At 40.6% G+C, this 19298-nt stretch overlaps 1 protein-coding gene across 7 annotated transcripts in view; it reads right to left on the reverse strand.

Annotated features, from left to right (window-relative positions):
- PCNX1 (pecanex 1) overlaps positions 1-19298 on the reverse strand; it is a 182609-nt gene that overhangs the window by 98800 nt on the left and 64511 nt on the right. For 4 of the 7 annotated variants that reach the window (XM_075531995.1, XM_075531997.1, XM_075531996.1 and 1 more), the window contains exons 6-7: positions 16815-18500; positions 3781-3913 (exon numbers count right to left, since the gene is read on the reverse strand). In XM_075531995.1, the coding sequence (XP_075388110.1) occupies positions 3781-3913; positions 16815-18500 (1819 nt within the window). The remainder of the gene's footprint in view (positions 1-3780; positions 3914-16814; positions 18501-19298) is intronic. The other 3 variants (XM_075532000.1, XM_075531999.1, XM_075531994.1) reach the window with 2 other exon arrangements.

Raw genomic sequence — 19298 nt, forward strand, 5'->3', positions numbered from 1 at the left:
GTGACGTAATATAATCTGACATGTGTGTCTTCCACACACACAGGGAAGACTGTTACTCCTCCCTGGAAGCTGTATGAACGCATCCACAAACTCTAGCACAATGAATCAACTTCACAAAAAAGGAAAAAATGTTTAAGTAGTTCAGGTACAATGGCCCTTCAAATTCAGTGAGCTGCAGAATTTTATAAAGCATGAGAGCATGTATTAACTCAATATTTTTTCCTATCAATGTTTTCATGTAAAAGCATAAATAAAAGTGAACTCTGGCAATGAGATATATTTTAAGGTGAGCATATTTCAAAAATAGATTAATCTGAAAGACAGATGCACAATGTATATCCAAGTATACAAAAAGGTTTGCAAAGTTGGCAATGGATTATAATCGACTCCAGAATAAGGAAAGTAGCCTAAGTCTATGTAGTTGTAAATGTAAAATTTTGAACAGTAAACTAAAACTAGTCCCAAAGTGTTGTTACGTGTCGACGGGCCAGAGCCCGATTTGTGGTGATCTGCGCTCAGTGGGTCCGGTGGTTGTGACCCACCAGGTCTTCACTGGCTGATTTAGACGGCGATGGACAGGCAGTGAGTTTTCAGTCTGTCTCGGCCTGGAAGCTCCACCGAACCCTAGTCATAGCAGAATGCAAGCCTCCACCGAGAGATTTCGAGGCAGGCTCAACTGCACCGGCCAATAAAACCTGAGTCTTCCTCAGAAAGCACAAGAGTTCTACCAGGCAGAGAAAAAAATCATATATTCTCATTCAACAACAAAAGCCCATGAATTAGTTAAACAGAATGTGTTAGGAGGATGCATTTTACCTTAAACAGATAATTAGTATGGATTAATCTTTTTTACAAAATCAATCAATCATATGCCAAATTATTGGTTTGGGGGAGGAAAAAAAAGGTAACTACTTTTTAACATCACAAAAAGAGGGAAAATTTAGGTCTAAATTCCGTTATAAATAGTATTGTTGACTAGCAATCTTAGTCGTTAGTATTTCCAATTTAAACAACAGAAAGTAGCTAAGCTTGGTCTTTCTTGCATCTACCTGTTCTACCGGTTTGGGATTTGAACAGTCTGCCTTATTCAAACACGATCTCTAGAAGAGCCTGGCTGCAGTATTCTTAATCAGCTCCACATCCGAAGAGCAAGCCGTGAGCGTCTCTTGCACACAGCACACAAGCAGCGAAGATGGGGGTTGTTCTGGAGCACCGCACAACTCCCCAGGGTTTGCGATCAAGGACTCACTTGTCACTACGGCCCTTCTTATCATATTGACTTCAAGCTGACATTTTAAAAATCAATTTAAGAAGACACTAAAACTTTTTCCCCCTTCACCAAAATTCACTAAAGATAACCCATGTAGGAAGATGAATCCAGGTAACCTTAGAACTACAATTCTGACTATCAGTAGCATAAAACTTCTAAGTGTTCATCTTTGGTTTTACTACTAGTAACTGGGAAAAATTAGCAAAACCTACAAAACGTAGTGGTCAGACTAAATTAACAGGAAAAAAGTGCGTTGGAAAAATAATACTGAAGCAGGATATTCTAACAAACATTATCAAGTACACGTCAATTCTCTATGAAGTGCCCGATGTTCCCAATCCTTGAGAATGTCTAGTTAAAAAAATGTACAAGAGCTTCAGGGCTTTCTAGACTGTGTCAGTCAGTCGTTAAAGTTTAAAATTAGTTAAATTCTACCTGGATTTAGGTAAGTAATTACAATTAAAGTAGTCACAGATTACTTCCACTTGTTTTGGCAAATTAATTTTTCAAAATTTGCATGACTGTGCCATCTAATGTTTAACAGTGGGATTATTCAGTAACACACTGAGAAATATATCACTATACTTTAGTTGATTATTATTGTAACGATAAAAGATGACTTTAAAAAACTGATGTCTCTCCTGATTCTTCATGGCTAATTAATTCTATCTTACTTTATGCCATAATGAGGCCAGCTCATTTAAAACTCTATGCGATCTCTGACCTGGGAATCCCGGGGGCCTCCACAGAAACTGCATTCTAAGTACTGGAAAATGACTTTTCCAAAATATTTAATTTGGACTCTTCACAAACAAAGGTCACACTAGACTCATCTGAATGGTGATATATTTAAGAAGCTGGGAAAGTGGGGAAACCCTAGGTGAGTGGCTGAGCCTACCAGCAGTCCTGTAATATTCTGCCAAGCAGAGAGAAAACAAATCTGTCTACACTTGTTTACAGTGGGGTCCAGCTGTTTCATTTGTGGTAAAGTACGAAAAGATTTTAAAGACTGGAAAGAGATGATTTTTTTTTTTTTTTAAGTTTCAGAAACACCAACATGGGGTGAGTAGGAAAACAAAGATGAGGTCAACAGTAATATAGTAATATGTATTTTTCAAGAGGCAAAAGTGGTTAAAAAAACTTTAAATTTTTAAACAGAAAAAGATGAAATGGTGAGCGCTCTCTGCATTGTCGGTTCATGTCTCGAATTCACCAGCAGAAAGAAAAGGAAGCTGAGCAGAAGAGGCAGGAAGCAGAAGAGGAAGGCTCACAGGACACAAAGTTGCCCAAGAAAGGTTTCTAATCTGCAGCTTTCACTGGCTGCCTTCCTCATTTTACATTTTAAATAGTTCAAACTAATCCAGACTACTCTTCTTTACAGAGTTGTGCATTACTGCAGGGCTAATTGGAAACATGGCCCACAAACCGTGAAATTCTTGATTGGAACACAAAATCCTGAACAATCAGGTTTGAGAACCCATGAGCGTGTCAATGAAACAGTCTAAGTAGGTAAGAGTTTACTACTGTGAAGAACGAGATTTTAACATCGGTTTAGGTTTCTTTCTTCCATCCTGCCATGCATGCTTAGGACAGCTATTTCATCAAATGTACTGACTTCTGAGCTTCTAATTAAAATGTGGTAGTAAAAATAATTTGGATAAGGGTAAAAATATGGTACACCACGTACAGTATTTCATTAAGTACATGTCAAGTACTTACATTCACATTTAAATTCTTAAAATAAAGCACAGGTCTTTTGAATAAATTTTTAATTTCTAATTCAAGGCATTTGTTTCTAATTCATTTGTTACAAATGAACATCTGAAAGTTTAATCAAAAAACCATTCCCAGTTATAAAAGGGTGTTTTCTTAATGAGGAATATTGAAAATAAAACTATTTTTTGTTCTGTACACTAAAGGCTGAGAATTCAATATATCTGTATGTATGTGTGTTTATGCATATCTGACTGTTGGACGTGAGTGAAGTATTGTAGTTCCACAGCTTACTGGGACCTGACGAGGGTAAAGGACATCGATTTGTATGACACATAAAGCAGATAACATTGAATACAGTAAAGTAGCTCCTCAAACTGCCGAATCACGCTGAGATCAAGCTAGCTGTATTCCTCAGCATGCTCACAACTCCTGGTATGTCCCTACTGAACATTCTCAACGTGTTCGGGAAGGATGCCGCCCTAGTATTACTCATTAGGAGCAGAAAGCAAAGGAAAGGCTGACTTACATTTCTCTAACTGCCTGACAGAGTAATTTTGCGACTGAAAAATCGGCTCTGCCGATCTGATCATTTCGTTTAAAGAGTGCAACACTGAGGCATGCAAAATGCAGTAGCTCATGGTCACATGCAGAGTCTGAAAGATCTTAAAAGGCAAAATAGGGAAACGGCAAGACAGAAAGAACAGCAGAGCTACTGAAATGCTCTCTTGGGATGGACAGACAGGTTAGGTCCGTTGCATGCATGCTAAACTTGGTGGAATTTTAAAATGCCATACCTTAGGGGGGATCCGATGAGCAATGTAGGAGGGGTAGGGTTACTCCCTGCATTGTGCCGGCGCCGTACGGCCTGGCGCCTAAATGTGCTGCGTTCGCGGCGAAATGACACCACCTCCTCGCTGGCCTGCACTGCTGCATCAAGACAGACGTGGGTCAGATAGGAGCCTAGGTCAGAGGTCACAGGCACCTGAGCCTGTCGTTCCCTATTTCCCACCCTCAGAGGTAAAGGGGACTTGCCTAATTAAGCCCAATTGGTTTCGTGTGTGCGCTGTTAACCTAGAGGGTCAGCGAGCACACGCACGTGTCACTTATTTAGAGAGAATCCAGTCTCTTTAAAAACAGCATTTCTGGTCTATTATCTGGCATTACAATCTTCGCAACTTCAGTCCCCTATTTTAAGGTCATGCTGCTTTACATCGTTTCCTAAAAGTCTCAGTAATTTCGTTCCACGTCCCCTCTAGTTTCCTCTTTAATTAAGTACAGTAGTTAGTAAGCTATTACCAAGAATATGGCGTTCGTTTCTACTTTCCTGACGATATTAAAAGCGGCAAACACTGTAGTGAGCTTCCGTATCCTGGGGTATCAAACATCTTTGGAATCAACCAACAGGCAGAAACACTCCAAGGGGAGGAGAGCAATACCAGTGGTCAGAGCAGCCCCTCAAAGGCTCCATGGGATTTACACAGCGCCTGCACTCGTGGGTAGAAATACCCCAGTGAGGCTTTCCAAGGACGTGTGCATATAGGTATAGGAGGAGGTGCAAGGGGCCCTGCAGGGTAAGCCTTGGGCTGCAGTTGAAACCCACCAGTCACTCAGTGGGAGAAAGATGAGGCTGTCTGCTTCCGTAAGGACCAACAGTTTCGGAAGCCCCAGTCACTGAGTTGAAATCTGGATGGTGGAGGGTTTGGGTCTGCTTCAGGAGGCCAAGTAAGAGTTATATGCAAATTTGATGCCATTTTATATGAAGGAGTTGAAGATCTACAAATCCTGGTGGTGGTTGTGTCCTGAGGGCTCCGTTACGTCATTTTCAACACCCAGTGGTAGCGCAGAGATGTTTGTTTCACACTACCCGTGCCACGGTGTATCGGCCTGACGCGAAAGCACAGCTAGTTTGTAAAAGGTCAATTCAAGATGTCTGGAATACATCTTAAGTGTAAGGCACTTTACTGCCACCTAACTTCATCCAACCCTCTGCTCCTGCACTGCTTCCTTCAACTTTAGGAAGCAAGTATCAGCAAAACGGCAAATTTTCAAACTTAACCCCAAAAGTCGATAAAATACAAACCCAAACCAAGCGTAAACCATGAGAAAATCACATCGGCTTTGTGGAATTATATAATTTTATAAAACCATACTAGCTGACTTGAGATTTCTACAGCAAAGTGCACTTTTCCCCACCCATTAGGATCTAACTGTTTTCACGTGATCTAGAAATGAATAATGGCAGAACCCGTACAGACACATTCTTCCCAAACACATGGAAATCTTTCACTTGATAAGGCTGTTACTTGTGAGGCAAAGGTTAACCTATGTAACCTATGTATGACCTGTGGAAATAATTGATGCAGATTCAATCCAGTCACCTAGACCTGTACTCTCTCCAACATGGTAGTCACGAGCCATAGGTGATGGCTAAAATTAAATTAAAAATACAGCTCCTTAGAATGATGCACTAGCCAGATTGCAAGTGCTTAGTATTCACCCACGGCTTGGCTTGTGGCCACCATGTGGCCAGCGAAATATAGGGTATTTCCATTGTGACAGAAAAATTGTATTATTGGACAGCGCTGAGACAGAAAGTATGGCTGTCCTTTTTGCTGCCACAATCATACTGCATACTAGCCTGTGCTTGACAATCATGGTCTCATTAAAAGGATGCTGCAGCCACCATTGTCACAAAGAAAGTATGAACTGGTAGGGTCATCATTGGGATGAGGATGAAACAAAGCAAAAATACAAACTACTTGAGGAGTGATTGGTAGCCTGCTAGTATTTCTTAGATGCCAGCAGTAAAATTGCCAGGGCATGAAATATGAATCACTAATCTAAAACTCAATTCAAGACTTCTTTTGTGAAATAACATTGAAGATTTCTATTCCACCGCTGTAAAATGATTTCTCAATTTAAAGGTTAATCCAACCTCCTTAAGAAACCTTCAAAAAAAGAAGCCTTCCAATATGTTTCCTAGTTACATATATTTGATTTCAACCAAAACAGAATAAAATTTATCCAGACATAAAGTATAGAGAATCTGAAACATGAAAAATACTTAAGTTATTCTGAAAGAATATGAAAAACACAGTACATGATCACTGAATACTAAGAATAATGACAGCAATAAGAGACAATATGATCATCTTCCTTCTGACGACTTCATGGTAGTAATTTTTAGTAAAATTAGCCCACAGTGGCCTCCACTCAAGGACTCCCTCAATGCAAGAACATTTTGTTCTACTAAACTGGCATTCCATGATGCTCACCTTCCTGACACGATCGCTGAAGACAAAGCGGGTGCATAAGCAAATGTGGTGAAAAAAGCTGATGGTGCCCAGCTAAGAAAAGATATAGCACCTGGGGTCTTAAAGGCTTGAATATAAACAAGCTGCCATCTAGCTTAGAAGCAACAAAGCTATCATGTAAGAAGCACACCAGCCTGTGTGATCACGAGGTGTGGAAGGGATGAGGTATCAGGCATCAAAGAACAAAAAATCGTATCATTGTGAATGAGGAGGCGTGCAGAGTGGGGACCCAAAGCCCATCTGTAGGCAACTGGACATCCCCTTACAGAAGGATCTCAGGGAGGAGACCTGTAACTGCACCAGTCAGTCCCTATCTGTACCAGTGTACATCCTCTGATCTAACTTGATTTGTAAGGTAGAATTGGGATCATGATAGTAGGGTGGAGGAAGTATTTAAGAAGTAGAGGAAAGTTGTATGTTTCATCACTGCTACACAGCACCCTGATCAGTGGTGAGAGTAACAATATAGGGAGGGTGGAGAGAAGGTGGGATACAAAGGGGGAACCGATCACAAGGATCTACATATAACCCCCTCCCTGGAGGACAGACAACAGAAAAGTGGATGTAGGGAGACATCGGACAGTGTAAAACATGACAAAATAATAATTATAAACTATCAAGGGCTCATGAAGGGGGCGCGTGGAGGGAATGGAAAATGAGGCGCTAATACCAAGGGCTCAAGTAGAAAGCAAATGTTCTGAGAATGATGTAGGCAACAAATGTACAAATGTGCTTGACACAATGGATAGATGGATGGATTGTGGTAAGAGTTGTATGAGCCCACAGTAAAATTATTTAAAAGAAGAAAAATGACATGACAAAATAAAAATTTATAAATTATCAATGGTTCATGGACGGATGAGGAGCTGAAACCAAGGGCTCAAATAGAAAGCAAACGTTTTAAGAATGATGACAACAACAAATAGGCTTAACACAACGGATGGATGTATGGATTGTGATCAGAGTTGTACGAGCCCCCAATAAAATGATTTTAAAAACCACAACAGTGTAGTAAAAGAAACTTAGAATCTACTTATGTGCTTCTAGAGTCTAATACTCATTAATGCCTTCAACTACTCGGAGTATTTTAATTATTTTTATGTAACTTTTATTGTGCACGAATTTAATCCTAAAATATATTGTATTTACTTTTGCTTTATTAAAAATTGGCACAGTATTCCACTTAGTATGCTGTATGCTTTGTATTCACCATCCAGATTGATGCATTTGTCTGTAAATTATTCCTTTTCAATGTGTGATTGCGTGAACATTCCACAATTTGCAAATATTGTCGTGAGACATTTACTTTGCTTCTAGTTTGTTGCTTTTTATTTGGTAAATAGTTCAAGTTTGAATACTGCTGCTTATGAACATTCTTGTACCTATTTACTCAAACACATGTTGAAGAGGTTGGGGTGTTATCTAGAGCGGAGTAAAACGATTAAGTCCTCCACCTCTCTGTAACGGCCACATCGTCATTTCGGGGTCACAGCAAGCCTTCCGGGTCAGGGGAGAACTGCTGGGGGGTGGGGGGAGGGGTTAGAAGACTGTCCCTCTTTACAGGAGCAGAAGGCCTCCCTCATCTTGCTCCTAAGAAGTGGCTGCTGGTTTCCAACGCTGACCCTGAAGTTGGAGGCACAATGTGTAATCAGTATGGCACCAGAGCTCCCTATGACTAGGTTCTAGTGAGTACGAATATTCAACATTATATGTTAAATAACTGTTGCTGTTGAAAGAGGTTGTATTCAGTTCTTTAGTTTGCATAATTTATAAAATTAAGGATATTACATTTTGTCAAGTTGGTACGTTTGAAATTATATTTTATTATGGTTTAATATGATTTTCCCTAATGATAAACAAAGTGGATTTTTAAATCTTGGAATGTTGATTCATTAATTAAACATAGCTTCTCTTTTGTGAAATGCAAAAACATTTTTTTCAAAAATTAGCTCACAGTTCTGGGACAAAAAGATAAATGACATTATCCTCTCTTTTTTTGTTGTTTTTTTTAAGTGAAAATGTCTTTTCTTCTTTTAAAAAATACCACTTACTTAATTGCTATTTGAAAATGACTTCTATTTTGCTATTTGCCAAAAATTGCTTATGACATTACTTACTTCAATAAAAGTCTTAGAAACCCAGCAAGATGAAAGGTTAGGCATCACTGAACAATTATTAAAATGGAATTATGATTATTGCCTACAGCCACTGCCATTGTAACATCTATGCAGAGAGAAACCTATATTTAAAATAATTTTCTGTTACTATAGCAACTTACGGAACATTGGCTAGACACACTTTGAACTGAAACACTATGCTACAAGCTATGGTCAAATGAGTTAACATGAAGTTACATTCTAAAACTATGCTGGGAATGTGCAATTTACAGATTGTATCTATTTGGGATTAGATTAAGTAATATGAATAATCATGGGGAAAATATATTTTCATCGTATGTGGTTTAAAATAATTTGCTGTAAATATATAGTCATAAGTTATAGATGTACTTGGTGAAACTTGAAAGTTAATTGTAGTAAGTATTTTTGGAATCCTTTAACTTTGTGTGAGAAAGGCATTTTTCAAGTATATAAATTCATATCGAGGTAATCTCTAAAAAGAGAGATTCTTGTTAATACTTTATTTAGTAAAATACTCTGGATTTCAGTTTTGTTGTTTCCATTCTGAAAATAAAGCAGCTCTAAAGCCATACACCTAGACATATCAAGTGTGCAGATCCCCAAACCCGCTGCGGTTGAGTTGATTTGACCCTCAGTGACCTGGGAGGAGCGTCGCACTGCTCCACAGGGTTTCCGAGACTGAATCTTTCCGGAAGCAGACACAGCTTCATCTCACTACAGCAGAGTAGCTCATGGGTTTCAAGTGCTGACCTTGTGGAAGCAGTGCACTGGCTAGCCCACTGTGCCACCTGGCCTCTTTACAGAGGGAGGGGAAAATACTTTTCAAACTCTTTGAAAACTTGGCATTTTGAATTTGCTTAAAAGATGGTGAGACTGACATGCAATAGCTTAAGTAGCGGCATGAAATGGAAACAGTGAAAATTTAGCACTCTTTCCATAGTCATTAAGTAGAACCATTTGTGTTCGTGTGATAGGTAAAGGAGGAAAAAATAAGCCCACAAGTGATTTTAAAAACATTAACTAAAAGACAGATAACATATACTTCCAAGAACATAAATTCAATTTTTTTCTATTCTCCCCACTTTTAGTAATCCTGCCCCCCCCATTATAACTGGCTTGACTTTCTAATTATTTCCTCATCAACATTAAGGATATGTCAAAGCACTGAAGCTACAATCATAGCAAGTTTATGAAGAATCGTTAGATAATTTTCCTTTTTTATTTTTTGGAGTAGTGATGCAGTCTTTCAATTAAGTTTAAACATTTGCTGAGTGCTCAAGGCACCACACCAGAAACCCCTGCCATCGAATCGACCCCATCTCAGAGCAACCCATATGGCAGATGAGCTACATTCAACAGTATGGTCCTTCCTTCCAGCCATGATGCCTGATGTGCTAGATACCAAGTTGCCTGTGGCTGTGGTCCCAGTGCGGAGGGCGGCATCATGTGCTAACAAACAGGACTGGGATGACACTGACTGACCGCAGTAGAGGGTGTGAACCGGACCACACTCTTGGTGTGCTAGTTATCTTCGTTACTCTTACTTACAATGATGTAAGGAATTCTATCCTACAGCTGAGAGGAAAAAGTAAAAAGCCGAGCTGATTGAGTCATAGGAAGCCAATGACTAACTGGAAACACTTTCCTAGAGGCACCAGGTCACACGCGCATCAGTGAGATATAGTCCGGGGGTGAAGCACAGATGATTATATTCGGGTGAATTCTGACTGAACCATGTAACTCCCACCCAATGACCTTCCTACACGGTTCTGGTAAGGCAGCGGGGGAAGATCCTGTGGCTCGTTCTCCCGGCAATGCCAGCCTGCTGCCTATAAAAGATTTCACTGCGAAGCAGCGGTGGAGTGCATCCTGCGGCTCAGCACTGCTTACCCCTGCCCCCTTCGGACTTTGGACGGCACTGCGTGAGACATCTCCTGGAGGTTTTTTGAGTTCTGTGGGGCACTGCGGCAGTTCACAGAACCCAGAGACATGAGGGAATATACTCACTTGGGGGTTAAACTTGGGGGATTTTCTCCCCCAAATCATTTTATTAGGACATAATCCAGACATCATATCATTCAAGAGATCAGTCATATCGAGCAGTGTTCTACAATCACTGCCCACAACCATTTAAAAAATATTTCCTTTCTTCTTGCACTCCTTTGACATCAGCTCCACATTACTCCCCGCACCCACTGCCATACCCCCACCCTGGAGCCATGGGGGTTAGGGGGTGGGGGTGGGGGTGGGATTTGAACCGACAGCTCTTCTGTTAACAGCCAAAAACTTAATCATTGTGCCAACCTGGGCCCTTAAAAAAAGCTCTATGAATTTTATACTCAATTACTTCCATGATTTATTTTTATTTGGAGACATCCAAACAAGAGTCTATCAGTTCATTTTACCCTGTGAATAAAACAAGAGACTTACTAACGGGACTGGTACATTTTCAGGGAGACTGGGATGTACAAAAGAACAAAATTTGCCAAGGTGGTAAGGCTGCACCCCATTTAAAGCAAACCATACAAATCCTAAAGAAAATAAATACATATCTCAAAATTCGCAGAGTTGGGAGCATAAATGTATAGAAACAAATACACCATTTAAAAATGTCAATTATACAGTAAAGGATTCATGTGCAATGAGTTCCCTTCTGGTTGTAAAGTACCACTATACCTAGCTTCTTGTGATACTTCAATTGCTATTGCATGAATTAATAAAAATTTAGATAGATGAAACTGTTCAAAAATTGTTTTCAGTGGTAAGGCTTATTGTAGGAAAGACAGAAGTAAACTGGAGAATAGTGGCAATAAAAATGTGTGTTTTAAATAAAAAGTATTTCAGTACCTCAAATAGGTTAGTAGTGAATTAAATGTTAAAGAAAGAAAATTATTACAAGTATGCAACAAATAAGTATATACATATAAATAAGTATATTTTAAAGAAATAAAACTTAAAGTACCAAATGTGAGTGAATATATATAGGTACACACACAAACACATGTTTTTAATTCTGTATTTCCACAAAATTTAAGTGCCCCATCATACATCTCACAAAACTTAAACGCACTGGATGATTATTTAAGGTAAAAAACACTTAAAAATTCAAATCACTTTACAAAAATATCTGAAATACTTTATTTCATTACTAACCTTAATTATAAAATCAATTTTATCTGTTAAAGCCCGAACCTGTGCAAGGCGTAATAAGCTATCAGAGAAGGAACTCAGAACACTCCCCACTAACAAGAGGAGAAAGGAGGTAAGCTGCACCCCATTAAAGGTCAACAACTTACGAGGCCCTGAAAAACAAGGTTGTCCTGTGGAGTGCGGCTCTCACAAGTTTCCTTGCTTTTGCTCAGGTTCCACGTTAGCCAACAATGATACCAACTATGAGCACGCAAGCATTTTGTCTTAATAAAGAAGCAGATAACATTTTCTGAGAGGCCAAAGAATAGCAAGAATCTAATGAATGAGGCTCAGTTCTGAATTAATTTCCCTCTGCAAACACATTTTAGAGTTCTACTCTACTTTGTGACAGCCAAAAGCAACCAATAAAAACAAAAGTATTAGGTACAACTTCACTTAGAGAAAAGTGCCATGTCCTTGCTGATAGTTTCCATAATCCCAATAGTCAAGCGAATGCAGGTGGGTGGAAACGTGGTTTCAAACCAAGTAATTGATGTTCTGAAGCCATACTTCAAAAAGAAAATTCCCAAAAGATAGAGTTTAAGGACTATTTATTTTCTTTAGTGGTTCCTAATTAATTTTTAGCCAACTGGATAAAAGACAACCACCCTCACCCAGAAAACTGCATTCAGACACAATTTTACATATATTTTCAAGAGACTCGCCTAAATGAAGAACACACAGTGACATCTGAAAAGGAAAACTTCCTTATAAATGACTAAAAGGTGTCAGTGTCTTCATTTATATTATGAATCTAAAATTGATAAGTCAGTTTTACTTGCTAAGTGTATTGATACATATGAGGTAGTCCCCAAATGCAAACCCAACCCACTACTATGAATTCCAACTCACAGTGACCCTGTAGGACAGAACAGAACTGCCCCTCAGGCCTTCCAAGGTTGGAAATCTTCAGGTAGGCTGACAGCCCATCTCTCTCCTGTCAAGTGGTTGTGGGTTCTGACCGCTGCCCTTTCAGTTATAGCCGAGCACTCGGCCAGGTACCCCCAGGGCTCTGAAGCCAACCCAGATGGGGTTATCCTGGTTGCTTGCTTTTTTTTTTTTTTGTAACAGATGAGGAAATTGAGGTACAGGCTAAAGCTGGCTTAGCAGAGTACTAATTATAAGTTAATATTACAATGGAAGGGTATTGATTCCTTATCCAGAATTGTACACTAATCCAAACAAAACCAAGCTCACTGCTATCGAGTGGATTCCAATACATAGCAACTCTAATAGGATGAGGCAGACCTGCCCTGGTTTGAGATTGTACAGCCTTCTCTTTCTCTGGTGGAGCAGATGGTGGGATGGGGCTTTAGAATTGCTGAGCTTGCGATTAGCAGCCCACTGTGTAACCTACTAGGGCTCCTTGCACACTACTAAATACACACACACACTTTAACATTTTTCCTACCTCACAGAACCAGGTCTGAGCTGCTATGAGGAATTCTATACACAACTATTTATCTAACTCTTTTTTCTTTATAATGTTCGAAGTGGACACTTCAATATTTTCAAGCCAACGAAGAACCCAAACCTATCACAGCATTGTGTTTAATGAGCATTCGACTACGCTGCTTTGTGTGTATAGGGTTTCTTCACAGTGTACACTAAACAGAAACTATTCTTAGTGAATCACTATCAGCCTTATAGACAAAGGTCATTGCATTCCACTGTATTTCAATATTAAGTTATGACAGCATAAACATCTTTGACTACTCGTAAAACATAAAATGAAAATCAAACACAATGACCTCACACTGTTAAATCTTTTGTTTTGACTTTTAAAAAATTCATGCCAGTTTCTACTTCTGCCGTCATTGCTGTACCCTCCTCGGGAAGCATCCTTCTCCCTGACTTGGCGGGCACAGGTAGAAACTGCCTATACAATGGCCTTTGTCTTCTCCAATGTTCCATGATGTCTGCGGTCAAAGTAAACGACCTTGCTTTACACATATGGCACAAACCCTCCTAAGTGGTGTTAAGCAGAATTGGCTTTTCTTTGAATAAAGTAATATTCCTTTAACAAAAGATTACCTTTGGTTCTCAACACAGACAATATTATGAGAGGATCCCATTACACGCTTAACAAGGAGTGCCTTAAATACAATATTTAAAATAATCTTCTCAGAGAAATAAAAAAATGTCAGAGAAAAATGGAATAAGGGTATTCTTAATAACATGTTGACTGATACAAAAAAAAGGCTATAACATTACTGAACATGCTGGAAATAAATTTAAGTGACTCAAGAAAAAAATGTTTTTAAGCAATACAGGCAAGAAAAAACAGACACATTTCTAGCAACATAGGTTATCTGTACGTTTTTATTCTTGAATATTAGTCACATGGTAATAAAAATATGCTTCCTGCTATCAGAAAATTAAATGTAAAACAAGTGACCAACAATGGTAATGTGATAGTTTGAAGTTAAAAACTTTTCCTGTGTAGGCAATCAAAGAACATTACTGATGAAATCAAACTTTAATTAAAACCAATAACCAAGCTCACTGTTATTGAGTTGATTTCAACCTCAAAGGTGAGAAACCCTATCCAATCACTTGCTTTGAGACAGTATCAAAAGATGAATTGTGATAGATTGCTAAAGTAAGGTTTAAAATCAATATTGCTACCACTTACACATTTAAAAAGTTTTTCTTGTTCATATGAAATCAGAATCTCATATACTCTTATTTTTATGATCCAATTTCACAATATGTAAATCTTCAAAATATCTCTAATATGTTTATGTAATCTTCTTTGTTCTATTTTAATTTTATGGTACTAAATAAAATCAAACAGACAGGATATGGTTTGGTAGCAAACAAACTGGGCCACTAGATAATAGTAATATTAGCATTTACTAACATTTACCATGTTACAGATGCTGTCCTAGACATTTTGTAGCTCATTTAGTCATCGCAACAATCTCATTTTAACACAAGAAAGCTGAGGGTCAGAGAAGGTGAGTAGCTTTCCTAGGGTCACCGCTACAGTTGAGCCTATTTGCTAACTAAGGTATACGGTTGGTTCCACATCACTGTTGTGGACAGCCTCCTACTTCAGGGCCCTTATTTTTGTACTTTAAAGTCCATTTTCTAAATCCCATCCCTCCACACTCCTGCCATCACCTGCCTTAAAAGTAAAATAAAAACAAATTGTTAAGAGAAATCATTAACATTTCCAAATTCATTATGATAAAATCCACCTACAGCTTATGCATGGTCGACATGTTTCAACAGCCTAGTTTGTAAGGTAGAAAAGGTATCCTAAAAGAATTACTCCTAAACTGTCAGAGATAAGTGTAGCCATTAATACTAACAAAACAAGTTTAATACTAATAAAAACAAGTATATTTACTAAGTATGATGCTATGTAATTTTTAAATCATGAGAACCAAAACAAATCTTAAATTGCACAACTTCCAATTTTCTAAAAGTCCAAAAATCCTCAATTAAATGTGAAGAAAACCAATATTTAAAGTAATCTAGTTTTGCTCATATAAAAATAGCTCCTGCAATGCCCTCCTTTGGCAATAAATACGTTTCAACAGCACGCGCACACACACTATTTCTTCTAGCAAAAAGTACACAAATTTTTAGTTCATTTTTTCTTTCTGATTAGCATTTACCAAGGTTTTTGTGGGGCTTTTTGTAAAAAATAAAACCACTTCCAAAAACTAGAACCTGGAGGAAAAAAAAGAGCACTTACGTTAAGTCAAAGAGCACGTTAAGAAGCAAATAATACCTCCTAAGTAACATCACATAAAAGCAAAAACCAAAAGCCTTAATATCTTACATATCTCCCATGATATAGAAATAGCATTTTAAATACAAAGACACAAAAATTTACTAGAGCTTCTTTACATATTTTCATTTATTTACTTTTCTACAATAGAATAAATTATTTTGATAGAAACCTCAAAAATTAAGCTTGATCTTAAAGCCAATGGTTTCTTAAACATCATGAAGGTATGTGATTTGCTCAAGAATCTACTAAAAGTATGTCAGACCTTTAATAAAAAGTAGAATGATATCTAAGTCAGTAAAATGGCTATATAATTACTTCAGATAGAATTAGTACTCAATATTTAGGTTTAATACATTAATTTATTATTTATGTACTACAGATCATGACTTCAAATTCTCATCAAAATTGATCTTTGTTAGAAAGTAGGCCAAAAGAGACAAGAGAAATATTACCACAATTTGTACTTTTAAGAACTATGGATAAGATTAAAATACGTTTCAAGAAAAAGTGTGCTCCATATGCTTCCAAACATTTGTCCTGGGGGGCGGGGGAGAGAGGGGAAATCCAGGATTCCTTAGTAAAAGATGTTAATAAGACCAACAGATTAGAAACTTGAAAACTAAAGAATTAGCTGAGTAAGAATTAAGATGGACATTTTTTAAAAAGCTAATATGCTAGCAATTAAACATCTATTTCTTTTTACTCTATTCAAAAACCAGATTCTGTAATAGAATGAACAGAATGAACACACTATTCTGGGCAGGAGAAAATACCGAGGAAAGGAGGGGAGACCAACTCTGAAACAAACAAAATGGTCAATAATATATAATCAATATGAAATATTAAATCACCTAAGGAATTTTGCACAATTCTAAAAGCCTGAAATTCAATAAGCTATGACTTCAAAGAAAACGTTGGTTGCTGTTACCACTGGAACAGCATACAACCACTAATAGATACTAAACACCAATAAAAAAACCCAAACCTTGACTTAATAAATTTTGTTTTAAAATCAGTATTTGAATTCTTAAATTTAAAAAAAACTAATAAAAACTATTTTCTATTTTTTAGTACATATTTTGCCGGGTACTTGAGTCAGGAAGAAATAAAAGGCAAAAAGAGCCACAAACTTCCCAAGTGCACAAAGGCAAAATACTATTCGGGGAACTCCTAGGTACCAGCGAGTGGTGGAAATCTGAGGATCGCGGCAGACTGACCATCTGAGCGACGACCAAGAGAAGAGACTTGGTGTCCTAACAGAAGGGTCTCCCAAAGCTCATGGGAAAACAGGATGAGGAGATCAGCATATAGTTCTGAGGCCCTGCCCTTGCCCTGCGGAACTGGGTTTGCTTTCCCGCACACGCGGACTTGAACACGCGTTGCGTTGCCGCGCTCCACCGCAGCGACCAGTGGCGGGAAGGCTCTGGGTGCACCTGACTCACCTCCACTGGCGGCGTCTTGCTCTTCCCCTTCGGGGCCGGCCCCCTGGCCGGGCAGGCTGCTCCGCGAGCGCGTGACCGTCTCCAGCCGGGAGGCCCTGCCCAGCAGCGACAGCTCGTCCAGCACCTCCCCCTCCTTGGCCTCGAGGTCCGACTTCGAAGTGGTCAGCGCCCCGCCGCTCTCGGGCGCCAGGAGTCGGCTGCAGTCGCTCAGACAGGCCACCGAGCCGCTGTCCAGGCTCAGCACGCGCGCGCGGGCCTTGGCGCTGCTGCTGCCCGCCGTGCCCGCGCGGCGCGGCGCCCGCTTTCGGCCGGCTCCCTCGGGGCCCGGGGGAGCCTGGCGAGAGCGCGCGGCGTCCGGGCCCCGGGCGCGGGGCGCGTGCTTGGTCTTGGGAGCACTGGGCCGGCCCTCAGGGGACTGGCCCGAGTGAGAGGTCGTGCTGGACGAGCTCTCGCTGCCCAGCTGGCGAGCAGACTGCGTGCTGGGCGTTCTGCTCAGGTCGCTGTGGCCGCTCGAGTCCTCGTCGGGACCGAGTATGGCACCGTGTGGCTTGCTAGCTCGGAAGGCAACGTAGTCCCTGTGCCGACTGGCGTCAAAGCTGCTGGCCCGCTTCGTTCCGGTCCGTCTCCGGCCTGCCTTGTGGGCAGAGGCGGTCCGGTGGACCAAGCTGCAAGACTTGGGCCGCACGTCCCCCGCCTTCTGCCTCCCAGCACCGGCGGTGCCACCGCCGCCTGGCTCCCCGGGGTCGGCCGGCTGGTCGCTCTGCTCCCCGTCGTGTGCCGAGGGTCTCCCCAGTGGCGTGTCTCCCTGGGAGCAGAATTCGTTTGCGTGGGGGTTTTTGTTGGCTTCTTCGGAGGCAGAGGTGCTGAGAGCCCTGTGGAGGTGCGTGTCGTCGGACGCATTCGACTCCTTGGCCTCGTGGACGCCACTGTTGGTGCTGCCTTCCAAAGCGGTCTGCTCACTGCTCGTCCTTCGGTCGCTGGGGCAGCTCCGCTCGTCGTCGCCGCACTCTCTCTTCCTGCCACTTCCCTTGGCTCCCCTAGGAGACTCGTCGTGCTCGGACAGGATGCCCTCGACGTGCGTGGCGCTGGTCTGCTCGCTCTGATAGCTGCTGACCGTACTGTTGGTGTCGCGGTCCGTCCCGCTGCAGTAGCTCTCGGTGGACCCACTGCTCCGCGTGCTCAGGCTCCGCAAGCTGTCCGCGCTTTTGTCTGCTGCCAGGACTTTGCTTGGCCCACTTTTGGTGGGTGGCTGAGAGCTGCTTTTCTTCAGCTGAAATTCCCCCGAGAAACATGAATTTTCCACCAAGGATTCCTTGGACCCAGAATGAGGCTTGGAAGAGTCCAGCTCGCTGACTGGATCCAGCCCACGTCTTTGCTGGTAGAGAGGGAAGTCAGTCAGGGAAGTGTCTGGAAAAGCCACCGCAGAGCTGGAAGTCCGGGGCACTCCCCGCGGCCGGTGGTCTTTCCTGTAAGAGAGGGAATGCAAAGGCACGAGGGAAGCCACTTCTGTGTCGCAGGCGCTGGACAGAGACTGCTCAACGTGGTGGTGGTGGCTGTGACTGGGCAGGTTCACTTTGTCACTGAAGTCCCTTGGTAAATCCTGCCCACAAGAGGAAACGGAAGGCTGAATGGAGATGAAGGAGTCATTGGAGACCAGCCGGAAGAGCTTCCGATCAGTGGCCAGATCTATTTCAAACACAGATTTGGAAATGTTAGCATAAATCAATGACCTGTTTTAACAATGGGAAGCATTCACAGTATACAGTAAGTCAAATATGAACAATTTCTGAGGCAGTTCACTGAATAACATTGGCCATCATTCCAAAGAGCTGGTTTCTAGTTCACAGCAGCACAAAGAAACCATTCTGCTGATGGAATGAACTGAACTTCATTTTTCAAATGGCCTCAGAAGGTTCTAGAGATAGCACGTGCTAAAATGGGTTTATCCACAAGCTCTGTCTCTACCTTACTAAGTGATCACCTCAGGCTACCTTACCGAGCTTCTGTCAAATGGGATCCTCAACCTCACTGACGACTAGAAAAAATGTCCAAGTTAATATATCTATTGTTCAGCACAGTATTTGAAACAGCTAATGGTAGTAATGACTCTACCTCACATACCCAATGTCAAAATCCTCCGGAAAAACAAATGATTGTTTTATGAATAGAGAAGAACCTAGCTTAACAGAAAACAGAAACATATTTTGAAAAGTTAACCAATACTCAAACAAGACATAATGCAATGGCATAAAGACATTTTACTGATCATAATAGTTACCAAATAAGCAAACAAAAAAAGATTATGGTATATTTATTTCTTCATTGATACAGGAATTACAAAATGTTACACTAAAGACATACATACCCCTATATCTGTAAAACCACTGCTTAAATTCTCCATCTAGGGCAGTAAGTAGTGACTTGAATTATTATATTCACCATGCATATAGATATAAATAAATCTACCTACCTACCTGTATTGGA

Source organism: Tenrec ecaudatus, chromosome 14, assembly GCF_050624435.1.
Source record: "Tenrec ecaudatus isolate mTenEca1 chromosome 14, mTenEca1.hap1, whole genome shotgun sequence".
NCBI classification, from domain to species: Eukaryota; Metazoa; Chordata; class Mammalia; order Afrosoricida; family Tenrecidae; genus Tenrec; species Tenrec ecaudatus.